A 24113-nucleotide genomic window follows, 5' to 3' on the forward strand; every position below is an offset into this window, starting at 1 on the left:
CAAACCCCATCTCTTGTCATCTCATCCTGCATTCCCAGAAATGCCACACACAGTCCCTGAAAGCCCTAGATTAGTGAATGGGTGGAGACCAGTTGAGTGCTGGAGGAAAGCTTTATGTATCTCCATTGTGTTCTTTGCTCCTCCCTAAGTGTCTGCTCTCTGGTGACTCCCAGGCTAGTTAGATGTCTGGTCTGACCTATTGTGGTTGCCATTACATTTTTATGGAGTGTGAGCAGAATTAACGGGCAAACCTCTGCGTCTGACTGCAGACATGCTGTTTGTGCAAACAGTGTTTTTTCTTAACATCATGAAATAGGATAGAGTACTAGCTCTCCCCAGTTTAACTTATTCATCTCTCTTTTAAATCAGTAACAATTCACAGATGCACCAAAATCTTGCCTTGGAGACATCAAAAGGCTGCCACTCCCTACTCACAAGCATAGGAAACAAAAGTTCATCAGCTGAAACACACGCTTGGAGTGAAAACCGGTTCCACCAAGTATTAGCATCCACTTGGGTGCTGACAAGATTTCACATTTATTTCTGAATTGTTCTGATGGCTTTTTTTATCTAGACTAAACATTCATGGATACGCTTTGAAGCACTCATAATTATCCCAGGAAAGGGAATAGTGGTTGAATGTAAAAGCAGATTCACAATAGACAATCTTTACCCGCCTTCACCCTCTGCCTTATGGAGGCTGAATCACTGAAAAAATTACTCAGGATATTTTCCTCCTCAGGACCAAACTAGCATCAGAACAATTTCTACTGACATGTAATCATATGTTTTGAGACACCAATAGTCTCCCGGAATAGACACAATATTTTAAGTAGAGTTTTCATTCTGTATTCTTCATTTTATATATTTTTATATATAAAAAGGAATCGGAGCAAATCTACGTTTTACTCAAGCAGTAACTGAAGGAAAAAGTAACATCTCGTATTATATCTGCTCAATGCTACAACGACTTCATTTAAAATAACAGCAGTTTCAAAAAAAAATCTTAAACATAACTACATTTTTAAGCTTTTCTTTTGCTGTTGCTTCAGGCTCAGTAATGCACAACATTTAGAGTAATTTGAATGTATTTGAAGCCTTCCGTGTTTTTAACGTGCGTGTTAAGAAATTCTGAGTCTCTGGACGTGAGCAGACACTATGTGCCACCTACTTTACTATTTTGTTTCAGAGATTTGACTTATTGAGAAGTAAGCCTAATGCAAATAAAATGGCTTTCACCTCCTGGCATTTGGCAGGCATACAGAAATGCAATAGAAAAGCAGAGCACCTAGAGACACTCACTTCTCAGAACTGTGTTCAGAAAGAATAGGAAGCATTTAAATTCAAAATGAACCATCTGTAACAACCCCTAAGCAGTGCCTCATTTCAGAAAGTGCAAGCCTGGGAAAAAAAGGTTAAACTGTACATAACTGTCAATTAAAATAATTTAATATAGACTTTTCTGCCTTTGAGAGGAGGGTGGGAACAGATTTTCTAGAAGCCCACTCTTTTTCATTTCCTTAGCAAATCTTTTACAGCTCAGGAGAACTGAATCTCACCTGTAGCCAACATATATTACACACTTCATGGGAAAAGCAGTGATGGAAGAGGCATTATCATTGTGGGTCACGTCACAGCAGTTTGTATCCACAACTGGTATAAGCCAATATAGCTTCATATCAAAATTAATTGTAAAATAATCTCTAAGAAAAGAGCGAATTCTCATTAGAAATATGGTATTCACAATTCCCCATTTGGAAAATCTAAAATATCGTCGACTGTTGCATTCATAAATGAAAACCAGACAGTTTCTGTCAATTTACTTAGATCAGAAATAAACAGAGCAATGGCAGCGTAGCCAAGGTAAGTGGAAACACATGGAAATTCCTGCTTGCCCAAGCACTGTGTGTTCACTAGACATTGACTGGCTACACCTTTGGATTTACAAGGTTTAAATCAGATCAGAATTTGGTCTTCAGGGTATTCAACAGGCAGTTCTGGGAAGGAGTCCAGGTCAGTTCTGTCAGTAACCATGAAGACTGTCACATTATAAGATATAAGTTACGGACTGAAAAAATATGACTTGTTTGGCAGTAAAATTATAGTTTTATTTCTTATTGAATTTGGAGCTACACTGAAAGCTGTAGAAAATATTCAGCTAATAGAACATGATGGATATTTACTGAATCTGGAAAATACCCCCAGGATAGTAGCTCTCGATCCTGCCAGGATGCTTTCCATAGGCACTGAGCTACAGTAGTGTATGTGTGAATACCAAGTGTGTTTGAAAGTCTTCTATTTAAACGCTGCTATTTGCTAGACAATTTTGTCAACTGAATGAGTGTATGGTTATTAAAAAATGTAAAAACCCGAAAGGTATTTTAAATACTGTTTTATCAACATTCAGGTGTTAATCAATGGCTAAAACAAGATGGTAAAACGGCAGCAGTTCAAGCACTGCTTGCCTTGACTACAGAGTTTCATGAAAATCAAAGTGTGGTTGCAGGATTGGACCATAGCTGTCAGTCTATGCCTTTTGAGCAAATCATGGATTTGGCATGAACAGATCTATTAGTGCTTTTGGAGAACTAGCCCAGAGCATGGTTGTGGCTGTGTCACCAACTCTGAAATCTCAGCTGTAACTCTTTCTTCCAGGTATTCCTTTCAAGATGAAGAAGACATGTTCATGGTGGTCGATCTCTTACTTGGAGGTGATCTGCGTTACCATTTGCAGCAGAACGTCCACTTTAATGAAGGAACTGTTAAGCTGTACATTTGTGAGCTTGCGCTTTCCCTGGATTATTTGCAGAGATACCACATCATTCACAGGTGAGTGAATTTCATTAGAGGGACAGGTTGCTTCCTGTTGACAGAGCAGAGGAATTCTAGCACGCATATAAGTACATGGTTCTCTTCATTAAAAATCTCCAAAATGGTTTCATTGTTATCTAAGCATAAAATTTGGCTCTGAAAATGTTTTGTAAAATGTTTTCTTTCTGTCATCAGCCATTCAGTAGCCCCATGTTCTTCTCATACTACCCTTTTCTTGTTCTGATCTTAAACTATGATGTGTGGTTTTTACTATGGTCTTTAAACACAAAATACAATCCATAACAGCATCCTGACTACTTTTGATTTATTTTTAGTTCTCCAGTGTGCCAATATTCCTGAAAACAAAAATGTTGTAATCCAGCACAATAACTTCACATAACACCATCAGGAGAAGGTCACAAAATCAAAGAGTGAGAATAAAGAATAGTTTGTTTACTTGAAGAATCTGCATGACGGTCCAAAGGAGGAAAAGAGGTGGAGAAATAAGAGAAATAGAAGTTGGAACAATGTTAATGACTGCATCCTTTTTGCATTTCTTAGATTTCAACAGTCTGTTATTTTTACTGTCTTACTGCTGGTAATCATATTATTCATGTCAAAAAATTGTCAAGTATCAGGGTCTGTCTGTTTTCCTTAAACAATCTGGCATTTAACTGAAGTAGTGGGGTGACTTCACTTTTTAGGTTAACACAGCAACTGTGAAATTATAAAATTGTGGTCTTGAGCCTCTATTTTACTCCTTTTAGGCTAAATTCAGGGTATTCCTCCCTGATTTAGAGTGATCTTGATGCAAAAAAGAATTATTTTTAATGTATTACCAAGATGTGAGTTTCAGAGATGGAACTAAACTAAGCTGCACCATAGATGTTCCAGTTTCCAGCAAAAACAAATTCCTCCAAATATATTAACCACGAGTTTTCATCCAAATCACCTACTAAAGCTGTCTCATGATTTTTCAATAAATAACCAATAAAAAGTATGATCTGACTTTCTGAAGAGGGATAATCCGTACAGAATTTCTCTGACATGCAGTGGTAGACGGGTGTTCTGAAACTGTGCAAGATGAAATTGAAGTAAACATGGCAGCAGTTATTTTGCTTGCAATTAAAAGTCTCATGAATGTTGCAAGCATTTTCTGAAATTTTATATCTTTAGCACACCATTATTATTTTAATGCCTTTCCATGTATTTTGCATATATTTTCATTTCTCAGCAAATAATTTAAAAGCAGAGCTCAGAATTTTGGCTGCCCTTTGTTTCTGTGCCTTAAGCAAGGTACTCGGTGAAAAATAAATTGATGAACATTTTCCTCACCCCCATTTTAATGATGAGACATTTTATGCAAATAGGTTGTCAAAACATTCATGAGTGAATCCAGTTTGTAATCAACATTTGTATTTTGCTACAAGCCTGTGACTTAAAAATGTTTCACAGAAAGCCTGTGAAAGGTGGCAGATGTCCTGAAAGAATGAAGGAGTGGATTGAAGTAATTGTTGTTGTATATAGTTTTTTGTAACAGTGTCTGCATTGCCATGGTCCCACTGTGAAAATGGGCAAGACACTTTGTTCTTTTCTGTATTACTTACTGATGACTAGTAAGCACTTGATTTTACTTAATTTTTTCTTTTGCACCAGTTGAAGTGCAGAGTAACATCACTGGGTTCAACAGTTGTTGGTTTATACCAAGGCAGAGGAACGCATGGGGATCTGGAGCTGGTTGTTGGCTCCGATTAGAGCCAAGTTCTGGGATTGGGTTTTGCTTGCACTCTACACCAAAAGTTTTCACAAAACCAGATGTATCAAAATACCTGTTTCTTAGCCTGTGGTGGGTCTCGCTGGCTGGTTAGTTAGGATTACTTTTCAGGATACAAAGGATCTGGTTCAGCACTCTGCAGGACAGATCTTCAGCTGCCATAAATCACTGTAGCATGGCTGGCATCAAGATTTAAATTGGCTCAGGGGCTGAGCCAGCAGTGATGCGCAGTGAGAAGACATGTAGCCATCTTTTTACTGTTGCAAACACACCATCTTGATCAGAGATAAAACCAGTGAGCTGGCTAGTATTTGTGCTTCGTGCTAGCAGACCTCAGCAACATCATTTTGACCAAGTGCTTCCAGTCAGCATTCACATACTAACCTACAAAACTGTACTGGTTCTTTCATTTTTAAATGAGTGCATTAGTGGCAAAAGGGGGAAGAAAGGTTAGTGAGTCACAGATTCATTGAGAGAGTCCCCTGCTAAATTTTGTCTGGGCTACAAAGAAAGAATAATTGAATGATTCATCAGACTGGGTAGGTGGATTTTCAAACTGCAGTATTATAAAGTGTTGAATATATGATGTGTGAGTCAGGAACTTAACTCCTTCTCAGTATTTACAGATTAGTATGAAATGTGTTCTGGTTTCCATTACTATTGCGTTCGGCAATGTGACAGAGTGTTTTTTCAAGATTAACCTGCAGTGCCAGGAGTTTGCTATAAAAGAAAGTGGTAATGAAGGGGGTGGAAATTATTAGGCATTTATGAATAGATGTAGAAGTGTCCAAATCAGTGCTGTGCCTGTTCCCCTTGGAGATGCCTTGCAATGCCTCTTGTGTATATGCTGATGTGGTTAGTGTTGTGCATTTTGACTGTGGCGATCATTTCAGCAATAGAAGTATTATTACAGCAGGGACAACTTAAACCACAAATAGTGTAAAACACACTACTGTTGTTGTGTGTTTATGAAACTTGTCATTTTTAATAATCACATCCATGTATAAAATCCCTATTTGTCATGCACAATCCTCCGATGGTGGATTTATTTATTATGCCACAGTAATGAATCTTGCACTTTGTGTCTCACTCACAACTCTGTTATAAATATTTGCATTTACATAGATATTCAGCCAGAATTACACAAATTTTAAAGCTATAAGTTTCAAGCTATGATTTGAAGACAATATACGCTGGGCAATATTACACTTAACTTACACAACAGTTAACGTAATATTGAGATCTTTCTAAATTGTTTGTCACAGGTAATGGCAATATCACAAAATCTTATTTCATCTCAGCCTTTCTCTAATAACATTTTATCCCCATTTCTTAAACAAAGAAATAATAATTTGAAAGCTGTATGAGCAGTGTTTATTATAGACCCTTGGTTCCAACACACACAGAAAGACTTCTGACAATCCATATGGTCTCATTAATTCTCAAATGTTGGATCAAATCTGGCACTCTGCCATTTTAAGACAGTATGATTAAACACATTCTTTCCAGCTCTGCTTGCATAATACAAGTGAATAATGTGTTGGACAAAAGTTTTCCCATCAAAGATTGAATAAACTTATTTCAGCCATGAGTAACTCAAACTCCTCATTTCACAAATGTTGCTGTTTATACATTCCAATAAAATCACCCGCTTCCTCATCAGAGTAGGCTGCCCATTGCCATTCAGCTAGTTCTTCCAGCAGTATCTCCAGGATGCTTCTGCAGCTAGAGACCTGGCTTGGAGCCGTGCTGGCCCAGCAATGCTGAGGCTGCTGCTCAAGTAAGACATTTACGCTGATAAAATCACATTTTCTCTTTCTAATGGGGTGAGTATTAACTGCATTGCCCTTAAATTTTTTCACCATTGTTTCTTTTTTTGTTCAGAAAGTAGTCTGGCTGTGGCAGGTGTCTGTGAAGGAAATTGCAGTAACCTTCCAGCACAGTTTTAGGATACTGGACCAGATGTTTGATTTGCATGCCCAAGGCCTTTTTATTTCAGTGGGTTTTTTATTGCAAAACCATTTGTGTGTGTATGTGTACACATATAAGCATACGTATAAAATTTTTTGTAAAGTACAAAATGACTTGGAATTAGTCTGGCTTGGCAGGTCTGTGCTGTGTGACTACTGTGATCACCACTCTGTTTTCCACTTCTGCAAGTGTGTTTTCCAATGGAGAGTAGCACCAGGAGCTAATCCGTCTCCAAACAGCTACGCGGCAACAGTGCAGGGTGGGCAAAAGCATGGAAAATGGTAACAAATTAAGCATTATATTTTCCTCTGCCAGCCGATCCACTCCAGAGCAAAGGTACTAGCTGCTACTAGCTAGACAAGATGTACTCTTCGTGCAGCACTGCTAGACTGGGCTATAGTGTGGGAGACTCCTGTTTGTTTATTACTATTGAGCCTTTCAAGGCATCCAGCAATCTGCTGAAATAAGATAATATGACTGAATTATTAGACTTTTCTTTAAAATGTGTCTTCACAGTCTCATCCATGACACCGTACACCAAAAGAACAAAACCTAATTTAAGCATTAATTCCCTTCCTAACACAGTCAATTTAGTATGTAAGCAGTAAATAGGTTTGGTAATTATTTGAAAATGGAGAATTCACCCTTTATTTTTTCTCACAGATGGCGCAGGCAGAATAATGCTAACCTGAGATTTGCCAGGACATATTAAAAGGACACAGCTCCTTATAGATTTCAGTAGTCTTTTTCTTGCTGGTAAGCAGGTGCAGATGACGGAGAAAATGTAATAGTGTCTGAAGCAGGTGAAATGGGGAAAAAAATAAGTATAATGTAAGTACTGTTCATAAGCATTATCAAAGACCATGACAGGTCAAGAGGCCTGTCCATTGAATTTTCTTAATTTGCCTTCCTTTGTCCCGTCCATGTCTTTGTATTATGTTCTCAGAAGAAGTGCAAGCCATAGTATTTCCAAAGACAAATTGCAGGAACAGAACAATGAGTTATGTAAGAGAGGTAAATTAGACAATAAATCAAAACCAGCCAAAAAGGAGACAGCTTGCAAACCAGAAAGCACAAAAAACCTACTGAATGCTTATGAAACAGCACTGATCAAAAAGGAAGTGATTCACAAATTCTAGGCACAAAAGTTATTTGAATTTTACTTGTGTCATTATAAAAATGAAACAGATATAATAAGATATGAATATGCAGACAATAAACGTTTCTACTCTTGAATGGAGTTTGTTACCTACGCGAACAAATTAATTTTACTTCTGTTTGGCAATAGTGAAAGAAAGATGTACTAGATAACATACAGCAAATAAATGAAGTTGGTTTGGAAACACACTGAGAATTCAATATCCAAAGACTCAATTACTAATGAGGTAAAACTGCTGATATTTGGGAACAGACATAGGGGACACTCAGAGATGCATCATGCACTCCATTGGGTGCTCCAGTCCTGCTACTGGCATTGATAAAATCTTTTATTGTGGGCATGGTGTGCTCTCCACTCAGGTGAAATACCAGAAGACACCCACCATACTCTCACTCCTTTCATAGTCCATGGCTGAGATGTCTTCGTTGTAGTCAGAAAGACACTTCTTGGTTCTTTACAGTTTTCAGGTCAGTAGATTAAGTATATCCTTGGCCCTTTCTTTCATTCTCCTTTTTCTTATTTATTGCCAACCTGCAAGAGTGTACTTACACTTTGTTTAGCCAAGGAAAAGTCATCTCACAAGCACTACATCATTTAGAACTCAAGCATCTGTTCAATGTTAGGAGAGGGAAGATCTGAACTATAGACTGAACTTGGCCACATGTCTCTCAATAGGTGACAAACTTCCAGTGGCCAAAGATAACCTAAACCAACCCCATCCTAGGTGTTTCTTTGTGCTATTTACAGCCCTAGACAATGAGTGTCATTCAGTAAAAAAAAAATAAATTCTGTGATTGTAATTGATTTTCTTATTGCTTGCTTCTCTGTTTAAAAATATGTCCAGATGAGCATAGGTATGACCTAGACATGGAGGCGTGCAAGACATGCATCTAGCAGAAAAAGTTATGTATTAATTCTTACTAATTCTTCGATAATGTAAGAAAGAATTTCAAACAATTTTATCAGAATTCTAATTTTTACACACTGATTTAATGTTTTTCTTTATCCTTTCTGATCTATCATTTAGCTCCAGCCAACAAAATAAGCATGAAAAATCTTTTTTTTTTTTTTCCTAAAACTCTAAAATCACAGTACCATTGGTAGGGCATTGGGTATATATATGTTTCTGACTTGGTCCTACTAGTTGTAACTCCATACTTCTCACTTCTGGAAAATACAGCTCTTTTGGAGCAAGATAAAGCATTTCTATAGAGGGAATCAGCATTTCATGCTGTTAATGGCTAAGTGCACAGGAACAGGAAACAGTGTAGGGACACTGAGACCCAGGCATATTCAGATTGTCTGTCGTGTAAGCTGGTACAAGCTGGTCTTTTTGAAAATCAGCAACAGAAAACCACTAGGGAATTATCTTGCCATAGAGCTTGCTGCTGCACTGAGTGTCATAGCCAGCATCCTGGAGATGCCAGTAGGTCCATTGATGCCCAGGCTTAGCACATCCTTTTCTGTGGAGTCTGATGAAAGGGAATGTATAAAGTCCATGTAGTCATTATGCACCAGTCTGTCATTTCCACACTCTGTGTTTCCTACTTTCCAGTCTCTGTGGTAAACAGTATACCATTGGTTTGGCTTTTTCATCTTCATCTGTCTTCCAAAGGCCTTTCTTGAAGACCACCCATCCTTATGTTTGTTCTGCGATTATATTGACTTGTTTCTATGAATTGTTTCTAGTTTCTGCGATGTGTATACTCATCTAAATCAGCTGCTGTCACCTGTCTGTTACTGTTTTCCCCCTCCTTCTATTTTCCTTTAATATTCCCTTTACATTAATCTACCTTTTAGGAAAAGAATTCTTACACAGGCAGTCTTCAGGACACATGATAGGTATTAAAATACTGCACATCCCTCATCTCCACAATTTGTAACCCTATTGATGGATAATGAAATTAAATTGTTTCCTTCCTTCCTGCTCCCAGTCCTCAGCATTAAAATTTTGATCATGAATCATTTTCACAGATTCAGACACCGATGGAGAAGATGCAGACAGAACTGAAACAGAGCTCTATAGTTAAGATTATCTCAGGTCTCCATCCACAAATCTGATCTGGTTTATGCTAGTTTTCTGCTTTAGTGTATTGCTAGCTTCTTTGTGGTCAATGCAGTGTGAGTGTTATCAGAGCCATCTATCTTTCACAGGAATTGGTTATGAATTTCTTGATGTTGTCTTAAGGCTTCAAGTGATTTTAGTGTAGGCATTTGCTCCCAACTTGTATATACTAGCAAGTACCAAATGAATGCCAGTATGAATAGCATATTGATACTGTGATTCTAAATATAATATCAAGAGTATTAATAATTACATTTAAATAATTTTCAATAAGTAATTAAAATTATTAGGTACTCCCTCAGGAGTAATGCATAACAGTATCCACAGTACTAATTGCTTGCCTCATAAGACACTGTCTGTTTTGTCCTGGCTTTGTGAGCCTCTACCCCTCACCTGCCATACGAGGGTGCTGCGCTCCCCACCTCCCTGTGCCAGCCAGGAGGGAAGGAGAAGCTGAATGAAAGCTTGTCTCACCAGCAAGATCAAATTAGGAATGAAGTGAAGTCTTAATTCAGGGAGAGAACAAGAGTTAACCCCCCTGATACAACATCAATCTTTTTTTTCCAAAACTTTGGTGCTAATGTTATATTAAAAGCATTCTGATATGATTGCATCTTGGAAATTTCACAGCATCATGACTCTACACAGGCATATTCTCTCCACTGAAGTGGCAAATTTGCATGCAACGTGCTTGAGTTATTTTTTTGTTTGTAGTCAGTGAAGAAATTTTAAATCTTTGATTAAACTATGTAAATGGAGAGAGGGAATATGCAAAAAAGACTGTAAACTTCAGGCTGTGCAAAGTATAAGCCAATTGCAACATATGGGCAATTGCTTCTTTCTTCTGTTTGCTTTAACGGCTGCACCATTTTTTCAGCTTGAGTGAGCAATACGTGTATGGAGTATTCCATCACTCCTTGAAGATTTCCTTACAGTGTAAGTTTCATTTTAATATATGGCAAAATAACAAAGTCTTAAGACAAAAATTTCACATTCACTTTCTTTCCTAATGACTGCAGTAGTCCTTGTATTTCAGGAATTGAGTAGATCATCCATGATGTGGTAAAAGGCCTTTCATTAAAGGATATTGCAGTTGAAGCAATTGCAATTGAAATGCATTCAGCAGATTTCAGTATAGTTTTGATATTTCAGGTGAGATGTGGTGTGAGTTAGTAGATATATGGAGGGATGAGAAAGAGTGAGAGTTGTAATGCTGATCATCTGATGGAGTTTCATCTTTTAAAATAAATCATCTGGTAGACTAGGACTGTGATTAAACTACAGATTGCTACAAGTTTTGTTCTGCTGAAATTTCCTTCTTGACTATATTTTTTCCTAGCATTTATTCTCTATATCCTTTTCTTTTGAGCTCCACAAGGAGCCCTTAACCCTTAAGGTTATTTTCAAACATCTCTTTATACTCTGTGAAAACCTGTCCTGTTTTCATGGGTGGGTTTTATAGAGGAGAAAGTACAGGACCTCAGTGCTTTGATGCTGGATGACAGTCCTGCTGATGAGCCTCTGCTTCTCCCAATATGCACGTATGCAGCTTACACTCATCCCTCAGGGAATTTCCTACTGACCCAGTGGAGATAATTGTACTTTCCTGAAGCAGAGGAGATGAAACGAGCCTGCATTTCAGCAGCTGTGGTGCTTTTGCACATGCAGAACTACTGTCAGCAAGGAAATATCTTAAAATACAGTGTCAATTTGGAAGCTTTCAAGGTGGGAACTTGGTAGACAGTGCACTTCTAGTGAACCAAAATGTCATTAAATTGGATTCTGGTGAATTTAGTCTTCGTTTAAATTGATAATCGAAATAATCTTTACAGAAAAACTAACAAGATGAAAACATCCCTGCAGTGGCTATCAGGTTTTATTCGGTTCTACATCTGTTTATCTTGTACACGTGAATTTCAGTGCTGTTCTGAATGCAGTCTTATGAGGAGTTGCTTTCTAGTCTAGTGATAAAAACAATACAAAGCTTGAGCTTTTCTTTTTTCCTTCCACAGTGATTATTCTGTATCTAATCATATATAGTAGTCTCCCACTTTATTTCAATGATATGTACTTTTTTTTTTTTTTAAGTCTGGAGGTTTAATTTTGATCACAGGTACTTCAGCAGATAAATATGAATTTCTTGTAATAAAACTGTAGGCCTTCTTTTTATACACAGATAGTTTCTACCCTGCTCTCAGGTTTAGTTCAGATTGTAAGCATTTTGAGGTTTGAAGGGTATTTTTTCCTGGCTTTATTGAACTCTCCAACTTTGTTAGTTTTTAGAAAAAAAACAACACAGCTTCATATCTCATATTTCTCTGTCATTGTTGTCATTCTGTGTCAAATGATGTGTGGTGGAACTGGAATGATAAAAGACTCATAAATGATAAAAAACACTGTATAAAAATAACAGCACAGAAGGTATCTTTTGTTAACAGTGTTAGCAAAACAGACTGGTCAGACAGTCCTATTGACCTCAGCATGTCTAGCTGGTGAGTTCACAGTTTGGACCTTCAGTGAAAGTGCCTGATTTTTTATCCAGCTGAGCAGCTAGACTTTGGAGAGTCAGCAGCAAACAAAAAGAAATAGATGATAAGATAGATGGACCTTAGGATATTAAGAAGATAAAGGACATCATCTCCCTGCATAAAATGTGGAGCAGATGTCCATAGAGGCACTAGGAGGGCTGAAGAAGAGACCAGGGAGTGACAAGTGTGGTGTTGTGTGTGGGCAGGGGAAATCTGCTGGGGAGAGAGGCGGACTCTGGAAGTCCAAATCAAGAGTGTCTAGAGAGAGTGGACAACATGAAACAGAGGCACAATGAAGTGTGAAGATGCAGTAGTAGGAAAAGCAGATGGTCAATGCCAGTATATAAATTCTGCGTCAGAGGGGTAAGGCTTACAGAAGCTTGAGTGGTTTTGAATATGTCTCTTTTGATCATTATCAGGGTCAAAAAGCTTTATTCAACAATTGCGAAAAACCTTGCTCAGAGTTATGCAGATAGGAATTAATACACTAGCATATAAATTAATCTCTTTCTGTATTCGAGAAAAGGTGCTGATGGGGGGAAGCACAAGCTTAAATTTACTACTGTGCTCTCTCAAGTTGCTGCAAAAGTTAAGATGATAGAATGATATAATTACTTGGTTGGATCGAGTCCAACTGTACCTGTCCACTAATAAATCATGTCCCTAAGCACTTCGTCTACCTGTCTTTTAAATACCTCCAGGGATGGTGACTCAACCACCTCCCTGGTCAGCCTCTACCAGTGCCTGATAATCCTTTCAGTGAAGAAATTTTTCCCGATGTCTAATCTGAACTACCCCTGGCGCAGCTTGAGGCCATTTCCTCTCGTCCTATCTCCTGTCACTTGAGAGAAGAGACCAATACCTGCCAAGCCACAACCTCCTTTCAGGTAGTTGTAGACAGTGATAAGGTCTCCGTTCAGCCTTCTTTTCTAGCTTTTCAGCTAAGCTTCCTCTCTCCCCCTGGGTAGGTTAAGGGAGAGAACCAGAAGGGGAAAAGAGAGAGAACTTGTGGGTTGAGATAAGGACAGTTGAATAGGTAAAGCAAAAGCCACACATGCAAGCAAAGCAAAATAAGGAATTCACTCACTTCTTCCCATTGGCAGGCAGGTGTTCAGTCATCTCCAGGAAAGCAGGGCACCATCATGTGTGACTGCCACTTGGGGAGGCAAATGCTGTAACTCCATATGTCCCCCTGCTTTGTTCTTCTCCAGCTTTATATGCTGAGCATGATGTCACATGGTATTGAATATTCCTTTTGTCACTTGGGGTCAACTGTTCCAGCTGTGTTGCCTCCCAGCTTCTCATGCACACCCAGCCTACTCACTGGTGGTACAGTGAGAGAAGCAAAAAAGGTCTCAACTCTGTTTAAGCACTGCTCTGCAGTAGGTAACATACCACTGCATTATCAAGATTATTTTCAGCCCGAATCCAAAACATAGCCCCGTACTAGCTACTGTGAAGAAAATTAACTGTATCTCAAAACCAGCACAATAATCAATAACAACTACGAATGTTGTTACTTAGCAAGACTTGTTAAATAGAAAACCTATTGCCAGAATGCTGCATTTCTCAGATTTTATGCTAATTAAACATATTAGTTACCCTGGGTTCTGCCTTTAAAACCTTCAGACACTAACAGCTTGCCTCTTAATTTGAGATAGTGCAGAATTTTCCCCTGGTGGTGCTCCTTTAACTTTCTTCTGCAAACCTACTCAGCCACAAAAATGCTCTACAGATGGACCCCAGTGCAGATGCATACACTTAGATATGCATGGAGCTGAACGTTAATTGAAGTACCAGCATATTTCCCTGAGTCCCAGAGTACCTCTACTGCTGAAACTAAGAATTATGAGCATATAGGTAAGGATGTCCATTTCCATCCACCAGACTTCTGTCATCATTATTGTTTAATACTTGCTTTTGGAAGACACAGTGTCAAAAAGGAATAGTATATGAGATCTAAAGCTGAGAAATTGAATTACTAAGACTTACTTGTCTAGAGTTTTGACCATATACATCAAACCAGTGCAAATTGTTAGTTAACAGGAAGAATGGTGGTGCTCAGTCATTGCCTGCTCTTCCATCCAAAGAAATACTTGATCAGCAGTTTCCTTCTATCAGATAAGATTTTATCTCCCTGAGATGCAATGTGGCTCCAGTTACATAAAAGTAACCCTATATGGCAGGGACACATTCCCTGTATGCTGTAGACGGCTGGGATTGCGATGACTACCTGTCTGGAGGGGAGCAAGGAACCCCTGGGCTCTTCCCCCTCTTAACTTCACACAGCTAGAAGACTATGCTGATCTTCAGAGGCTTTCATGCCACAAATGAACAGGATCTTTTATTTGATGGCAGCAATGAAAAAAATACTTAGGCATGCGTGGTATTTCAAGTACAGCACAATTTATCTTGTATGAAGGATTGCATTCTTTATGGTGTGAGATGACGTCAAACAAAACAATGAGTGCCAGAAGTGTGACTCCTACAAGAGGCTTAAATACCTGCCTGTGCCTCTGCGATAACACATTACAGTACTTTGACTGGAGAACATTCCCAGTTGTTTCCGTAACTCCACACAGCATGCGAGATGTTTCATATGTTTTTAAAACCTTATTCCGTAGACCAAAATCAAAATGCAGCACTATATTTATTTTAGTTGGCTATCCATGAAGAGGATACCTAGTCAACACAGCCAACAGAATCTAAAAAGCTATTCAGCTCACCAAGAAACAGGCAGTCATCTGAATGACTGATAATCTCAACCAGGATCTTGCTACTACAGTCTGTGAACTCAAGTAATTTTGCCAGTCCTACATTCCTTGCCCAGGTTCACCAAGAGAAGTTAGAATACTTGGCTATTTGATTCCAAGCAATACGTTGTTGGCCTCTCTTAGAATACGGAGCCTTCTTAAAAAGGTGGGGTACTGGAATATGAGATGTGGTTGGGCCAAATGTAACCTAACAAGTTTCATCTAGAATAGCAGTGTGCAGGAATACACATATTTTTTGCTGTGTGAGTTTCTTTGTAAATTTACCTTCTAAGGTATTCTTAAAAGTAATTTATTACATTCCTTTCCAGTTCTGGTGAGGCTAGAGGTAGAAATGTGTTGTGAGACTTCTGTTCAAAACACTACAGATTGGTTGGAGCGAGCAAATGCAGCGTAAAATCTGGTATTTGTCCCTCTATTTCCTAGAATTAATCCATCTGTTGGTGGTATTCACAAGAAGACCTGCCAGCTGCTACTGACATTTCAGGTGGTAGCAGGTGAGGTTTTTTAATCATTTACCAAATACAATTTTCTTTTCAAGCATAGTTTCTGCACCTTCCATCCTGGTCTTCTGCAGCTCACTTTTACATATATTAAATCTATAAAACCACCCAGAACGGGAAGCATATGCAGGACATCAAAGCTCACTTGACTGTGATATGTCCTGGTTGTATATATTAGAGAGCCTGAGGTGGTCAGCTTGATGAATAAAGGCCCAAATACTTATACCCATAGTTCTTATGTCATGGACAGCAGTAGATGGTGGCAGTGGTGAGGGTGATGTCTCCACTACACTATACTGCTGACACCTGGATCAGCAGAAAATGTGCTTAATGGGAGGCTTCAGTGCTGCATTGAAGGGAACACTGTCCAGGTACTTGCTGAAAACCTGAAACCTTCGGACATTCCTGTCACTTTCCTTGGCCTGCATGTGAAGTTCTCCATACTGAGCTGGACTTTAATTGCCAGACACATTGGATGTAATTAATTGCACTTTAGTATGGATTACACTTTGGTAGTGATGAAGGAAACAGCTGTTAAACAATGTGATATTATTGTGGATTGCTGTTCTAACAGGCGTCTGATGAACTTTTGTGCATAGAAGTCGGTAGGGATTTTAAGGCTAATTTTAGTGATAATATACAGTAATTATACACTATGGACTGTGGTTGACTTAAGCTCAAGTGTGTTTGGAATTCTGTGTATTTTATTTTTTAGTTTGTCTGATAAGCTGAGCAAATTCTTGGTGATGTGACAGATACAGATGGATCTTTTCTATATTGCGTGCAGTGAAAAACAAAGAAGCAGTTATATGAATTTCAGCCGTTGCAAAACACCGCACTTGTGATGCTAGCTTTTTACAACAGATAAAGCCAAACGTACTTATCAGTAACAGTGCTCTCTTGTTTTATCTTTAGGCAAAGGGCAAATGTCATCAATTTCTTCTCTCATTTAGTTTCACACGTGGATTTCTGTGTAAACTGGAAGAGGGCCTATGCCCTATACTGGAAGGAGACTGATACTCATGCAATTGCTGCCAGAGTACATGCTACATACATTCTCCCTGTTATTCCTAGTCAAAAGGTTTCACATGATACCACAGAAAAAAAGCATCACCATTGCAATACATGTGCTTTCCTGCTAGACCAGCTACTTCTTTCCAAATGTCATGCTCCAGTTAATGTCTAATGAGTCATGTACTTCCTGTGGCTATCAGGGATATCACCTGTTCTTGAAAGCTAATTCACACGCAGGGGTATAAGCCTTGTACTTACATGCACAGAAGGTCTCAGTAATTCTTGACAATACAACACAGAAAAGACTATATTCATCAGCTATGAGATTATAAACAAATTACTGCTACAGGTTGATCCTCCATGACACCTCCATTTGATGTGGAGAAGCATTTGACTGAAAAGACTTATAATTTGAAATGCAGGGATGTTTTCATGTCATCGCAGTGTTTACAGTCATTCACTGCTTTCCTTAGAGCTGCCCAAAAGTCCAAGCTGTGTAGTAATATCTAGCTTTAGCTCTAGAAAACAGCTCTAGCAAAGGAAATGGCGTATTTGGCGTTGCTTTGAGTTCTTTGGGCAAGATGAAACAACTATTGGATTGCCTGCAAGTTCTTTGCGTTGATTCACTTGGGAAAGAACCACTGTGTCTGAAAGAGGAATCTGGGTAACATAGTCTGGTGTTTGTTTTGTAAAAGTTCAGTTACATGGCCACAGTGATATTTTCCAGTCTTAGTCCCTGGGACATTATACAACGCAACACAAAGGAGGCAAAGTACAGGTTAATGTTCTTCTTTGGACAAATCTTTCTACATTTTATAACATGTAAGTATCTTCATCTATTTTTCTTGCTATTGCAACGTGAAATTACCTGTGTGATAAAGTCATATTGGATCTTCAGGAATAACAATATAATGAAATATTCTGCATTTAATATTTTTATTTTACTTTAACATCTATGCAAACTCAGAACCTCACCAGAGAAGACTTTTATCTGGCTATGTATATCTAGAAATGTGAAAGGTTCCATATGGGGTTCCTGTTTTTAAAAGGGTTGTTTCCTTCAACCTGGGAGAACAATACCTACTACAACTATTTCTCTAAGGTAATATTGACAAACACAATGTTTCCAAAGGCCACTTGCCATTAAAAAAATGTAGATATCATTACTGCCACCTATTGTTACAAGTAAAGAATTGAAGGTATTTTCATAATTATATTTTTCCAAATGGAGATAAAGCTGGAAATAAACAAGCTTGTTCCAGTTGAGATGCTTTTAAATAAGCATGTTTTGGTGCCTTCTTTGACAGCTTTATTTTCAGAGCTATACAAAATTGGCTTGTACAAGTGCTGAGAAAATCCATGATCTTCAAAGTCACCTCATAAAACATAATGCTGAACTAAAAGGAAATCACAGGCACCATAATGCTCAGATTCTCCCCTTCTGAACAATGGAATTTGAACTTGGATATTTTATTTTTCAGAGACTCACAGACTAATTCAGTCTCTAAGGGGTCTCCATCAGCCTCTTGTGTAGTGTTCTGCCCAAAGCAGGTCCAGACCTTAAGATCAGACCAGTTTGTTTAGGGTTTGTCCAGTAAGGTCTCGAAAACCTCCAAGGATGAAGACTGCACAAATTCTCCTGTTCTTAATTTGGAAATCTGCTACTACTCAACTTAGTAACACCAGAAAGAAATGTTGGTGGAAGTGGCACTTAAAACTACAGATAGTTGAATACGAGTCCTTTACGATCATTGTGAACTTTTCCAGTGACTTCAGACAACTCTGACTGTCATAAGCAGGGAACAAGAGTCAATTCATGCTCGTGATTTTCTTCCATGAAGAGGGAATATCTTCAAGCATTGGATACGAGCTCAGTCTAGAATTTATAGAAGATACAAATAGATTATTAATCATTCCTTCCTACTTGGAAATTATATGCAGCACTTTCTTACTGCACTTTCATCCTTTCAGGCAGCTTTAGTTTGAGGTTTGTAGCTAAGGCAATTGAAGAAAGCTAGAAATGGTTTTACAAGTGATATAAACAAGTGGCAATTAAACTGAGATTTTTCCATTTTTTTTTTTCTCATTTCTCCACACCTCTATGTTTCTTGGGCCAGCTGTTATATTAGTTAGACCTGGTCCTGCCACTGAGCAAGGACTTCAAAGTTTCTCTTCTCCCATTTCTATATTGCTCTGATTTTTTTGTGTCTGAAAAGAGTTGGAGTGGCACAGGTACAGACTGAGAAATTTTGTTTATGAAATCAGGCATAAGGGCACTACCACAGCTCTACTGGTCATAATTCTGTGTATGTTAGAGAGTAGCCAAGAGCCCTTGTGAATCCAAACTGTAAGTGAGTTTGCTCCTTGCAAATGTCCTTCAATTTCTCTTATGATCTCGTTCAAGATACTTGGGTTATTAAATTAAAGTTTCAATTCATTCTCTTATCTAGGGATATGGTTACTATCAAAACCCCAAAGTTAAGGCGCTGAATTTTACACCCTGTTGTCTGAGCATACTTGCTAAGGGGAAGATTTTTTTTCAGAAAAATCTCTGTGTAGTCATAACAGGATTACACTTATTTAACATGTTTGTATTTAAACTGCTTAACCGGGGATTTTTTATCTTTTAAATCCATCTTCCTCTGTAAACACTGTTTTTACTGTTTAAATTAATTTAACTAGAGTATTTATTTAAAGGAACTATCTGGTTTTTGTATAATAGAGGCTAGAAGTCCTCCATTCTGAACACATCCAGTATCTTTAATTTCAGTGCTTCTAGACCTGCCAAGGCTTCCCATTGACTGTGTTGAAACTTCCCCATCCTGTATCCAGGCGGCAGTGATCAGTGCAAGGGCAGAGCAGTGCCATCGCTCCTCTGCAGTCCATGAAGCTTTCAAGAAGCTGCCTCTGGACAGGAGAATTTTTACTGCCGCACTTTGAACTGGGGATAACCACATAACAGAGTGCTGCAGGAGGCACTTTCTTCATAGTGACTCTCTTCTTTGATTTCTCACCTGCCATGTGAATTTATGCATCAGGTACATCTCCAGGCATCTGACACCAGAACAGCAGCATCCTGCTTAAGAAAATCGTCCACCTTCTGGCTTAAGTTAAATTATGACTTAGACTTTCTGTGAAAGGAGCTTAAAGTAGCCTGGTTTGAGTTTTGAGGTATGGTTATCAGTCTATCAAGTTGCCTCAGGGACTGAGGGATTGGGCTGCTCTGTGCTAGGCAATGTCATAGAATCATAGAATCATAGAATCACTAGGTTGGAAAGGACCCACTGGATCATCGAGTCCAACCATTCCTATCAATCATTAAACCATGACCCTCAGCACCTCATGCATCCGTCTTTTAAACACCTCCAGGGATGGTGACTCAACCACCTCCCTGAGGTGATTTATATCCTGTTGTACCTGCCCCAGCTACAGTCCTGCCGCTGAGAAAAATGAGCGAAGTTGGCAGGGCACACAATAGGGAAGATGCCCTAAGTAGGAAAGGCTTTATGGTCTTTCTGCATCTGAATCAAGTGTCAACCACTACCTGAATTAGTCACAGAAAGATAAGCACAGATCTACTCAACTTTTTGAGCATTAAAGATGGAAGTGCATGAAAAATAGATTTTATAATATGAACAAAGATATTTAATCATGCAGTTCTTCTGAAACTCACAACTTCACCTTTATGATATGGTTTCAATATGGGAAATTATATGACAAGTGAATACAAGGGAGACGAAAGAGACAAGTCAGAGTTTTGAGGGTGACATGGGCTCTAGGAGAAATTTCCCCTTAAATTACACATATAACTAGAACTGCTGCTGAATCAGCCAATTACAGATAGTCTATAAGTTGTGTAGAAGAAATATAGTATTTCTTACTGAAATATCAGTATAATTTAAAATTTCCATTCCAGATGGTAATTCATAGTGAGATCATTTCCCTTACACAGACGCATACACATCCTACATTATGTCCAAATATGTAAGGAATGATTTGAAGTGATTTATTTATCCTACATTTCCCCAGCTGCTGCCACACAAATTGTAAACATAGTCTACTTCACAATTTCATATGATTCTTAGGAAGGCCTAGAAACAGTGGAATGCAGAATACTAAAATGCAATCTTCCTTCTTTTGTTAATAAAGTTGTGGAGTTTGGGTGATGACTGAGCTCATATCATGCAAGAAATATAAATATTATAGTTGCTATGTTATTCCTGTATGACATTTACTTTAGAAGTAATTTTCTAATGACTTTTAAAAAAGGTCTTCTGGGATAAAACATTTTTCTTTTGCAACTTTTCACTTTTTTCTATATTCCATTTAAGGCCACACTGATCAAAACTAGTCAGTGAAATCTATATATTAATATGGATGTCAGTCAGGATTTCCTAGGAAATGTTTAAATTGGAGTAATCAAGCTATCTCTTGGCTAAAAGAAATTACACAGGCGGAGGTCTTTGGAGTTTATTTGCAGACCCGTTTGACAGCTTATTTTGACAGTTTACACTGCCTTCTCTTTTGAGATAAGTGGAAAATTCAGCCCGAGGGGCAAATGTTTTACTCAAGGTGGACTGGTGCATCTCCCACTCTGGCAATGTCACATCAAGCATGTGCCTTCAAAGTTGCACAAAGCGCAACATGTCAGTGAAAAGAACACTTCCCCATCATGCTCACTGAGATACAGGGTGAGCCAAACCAGGGACTGATCCAGGCAGGCAAGGGGAAGAGATGAGTTTCCCCCAGAACAGGTTGACACCATAAGCAATGATGCTGGATCAGTAAAAAGGGTGGGGATACTCAGCAATGAGGAAAAGATGTCTCCGTGCCTGCTGCTGACAGCAGCATGAATGCAGGTCAATGTAAAAATGATCCTGAAAGGAAAGATCTCTAGGGTGATGTTGTTCCCTTGTGCCAAGAACAGGTATACACAGGTAGTGTTCGGGTGCACAGGTAGTATTCTTCTCTGTTCCAGGGAATGATGAGGGAAGCAGTAGGAAGAGCCAAGAAATAACTGGCTCCTAGCCTGGTGTGAGAAGCAAAACTCTGGGGTTTTTTTACCATGGGTTGGCCTGCACGCCATCAGGCTTGCTGATAAAAGTGTGGGGCACACTTGTCTCCAAGGGGCAAACGGATGATTACTAAGAAGCTAGCAGAGCTTATCAATAGGGCTTTAAACTAGACATGAAGCGGAGGGGGAAAAAACCAGGCCTGATATAGAAAAAAGCCTGGGAATGGCACTCCAGTGTGTGAGGGATGGTGTGGTAATGAGTCTTTGGACTCTCAGAGGAAGTGGGGGATAGCCCTTCAAGTGGCAGTGAAGATGCAAAGGTTATTGATTGGGTTAGAAATGACAGTGAGTAGTCACTTAGGAAATAAGACTATACCCCTCAGGAGCGTGGAAGGACCAACAACCCTACTCAAGTGTATCTACACCAATGCACACAGCACAGGCAACAAAATGGAAGAACTAGAAGTCTTTGTACGACAAAAAAACTATGATATAATTGCCATCACAGAAAAATGGTGGGATGACTCACATAACTGGAGGACTACCATGGCCTGCTATAAACTCTTCAGGTGGGATAGGAAAGGAAGGAGAGGTGGTGGGGTAGCCCTCTATGTTAGAGAGTGTTTTCATTGCCTTGAGTTCGATGACAGTGATGGCAGAGCTGAGTGTCTATGGGTAAAAATCACTGAAACACCCAGGCAGACATTGTGGTGGGAGTTTGCTATAGGCCACCCAGCCAGGAGAGGCTGATGAGATATTCTAGGGTTTGTAAATATTGAAGTGACTTGGGCCTTATACCCCTATGGGGAAAAATTTAAAATTGCAGGTTTTCTTTGGATATGATATTTAATAGATTCCTTTTTTTATTTTACAGGGACATTAAACCTGACAACATACTACTGGATGAGCATGGTGAGTGCATATTGACTGCTTTCTCTCAGATATTTCTAATTCTTGAGGTCTCAGTGCTGTGCTCACAACATACTTTGTAAATCAGCCTCAGATGTTGGATTCCTACCTAAATCTGAACTTTATCTGCAATGACCATGACTCTACCTTGTGGATTTTGTAACGTCTTCTTCTATTGCAAAAGAAGTATGCTTATCTGACATTTTCACGTCCTGAAGAAGTTTGAATTTAATATTAATTGAGATCACCAGGAACATCTGATAAAAAGAAGTTAATATTTTTATTAGCAGGATTCCTGTGAATCACCATAATCCCTTTTTAGGAACCTACGAGCATAACAGTACCAAGCACTTACTTTCCCTTTTAGAACTTCTGAAGGGCTAAGAAATCTCCTATAGTAAATTCTTTCTCATGTTGGTATCTGAAATTACTTTCCTAAATTTGGATATGAAATTTGGAAATTAGTCTTTAAGTCTGCAAAATTTTTATGGTCTACATGTAGTTCTGACTTAAATAACACAAAAAACCCTAGATAACATATAATCAGCTTTGAACTTTCAGTACTAATTCTGTGATCACAAGCAAAAAAAAGTGTAATATGAAAAACCCCTGTTAATTTATTTATACTTAAATTTTACACATATATGCTGTCTATGAAACATTTTTCTAGAATCTCATGCATCTTTTTGCAACTATTCATAGGAAAAATATGAGGAAAATATTGGTAAAAGAAGGCATTAACCTTATATCAGCCAGAATAGAAATATATGCAGGAGGAAAAATGGAAAAAGATGTGTGTTTGCTGCTATGGGGAAGTCTTATGCTTTGTTCAATTTATTAAAAGCAGTTAATCTTTGAGAAAATATAAACTTGAAATGATCCAATGTTACCATTATCTTTCAAAATCCATTGCCGAGCTCCTGGGTATACAAGTTAAAGTTGATTAAAGAGATACCATAGTGAACAGCCAGAGTTTGTCCCTGGGAATATAGAATCTAACAAAGCTAAATATATTGGAGTTTGAAACCATCTAGAGCTTCAGAAATTTAATGTTTGACAGCCATAAGTGTTTATGTTCCCTAGATGCAAATATCAGCAAATAAGCAGGAAATAGAAATCTCTTGTCTTTAAGTCCTGTGTGAATTAAAGATGTCAAAGGCAACACAAAATAACTATGAGTGTGTTATATCTCTCACTGACAGCCTTTGAAGTACAGTTGCTTTTGTTTCTCTTTGCCCCTCATCAAGGTCAATTACTGCACAAGATCAGACTCTTGTGAGACACTTCCTATGGAGGCTCAACTACTTGCAGGGAAGAAGCTACACCAGACTGAGCAATATGCTGCAAAATGAAAGGATTTTTGGTGCTTATAAACTGTTCACCAACAAAATTGTCTAGAGCCAGATTAGAAATTTTGGGATAGATAGACCCTTTTCTGCAAAGCAGTAGAATACTGCTCCCTCATGGCACACCTGCAGAAAAGTGGTAAAAAAAGGTGCTTGTCCAGACTTGCAGATAGACCTCAGTCAGCAGAATTAATTAGTTCATGGATTTTTGGTTCACAGATCTGTTATGTGCCTGAGGGATGTAATTC

At 38.5% G+C, this 24113-nt stretch overlaps 1 protein-coding gene across 2 annotated transcripts in view; it reads left to right on the forward strand.

Annotated features, from left to right (window-relative positions):
• Positions 1 to 24113, forward strand: part of STK32B (serine/threonine kinase 32B) — a 161682-nt gene that overhangs the window by 85568 nt on the left and 52001 nt on the right. For both annotated transcript variants that reach the window (XM_069856333.1, XM_069856334.1), the window contains exons 4-5: positions 2656 to 2829; positions 22485 to 22522. In XM_069856333.1, coding sequence (XP_069712434.1) covers positions 2656 to 2829; positions 22485 to 22522 — 212 coding nt within the window. The remainder of the gene's footprint in view (positions 1 to 2655; positions 2830 to 22484; positions 22523 to 24113) is intronic.

This window comes from Phaenicophaeus curvirostris, chromosome 4 (genome assembly GCF_032191515.1).
Source record: "Phaenicophaeus curvirostris isolate KB17595 chromosome 4, BPBGC_Pcur_1.0, whole genome shotgun sequence".
In the NCBI taxonomy this organism is placed as follows: domain Eukaryota; kingdom Metazoa; phylum Chordata; class Aves; order Cuculiformes; family Cuculidae; genus Phaenicophaeus; species Phaenicophaeus curvirostris.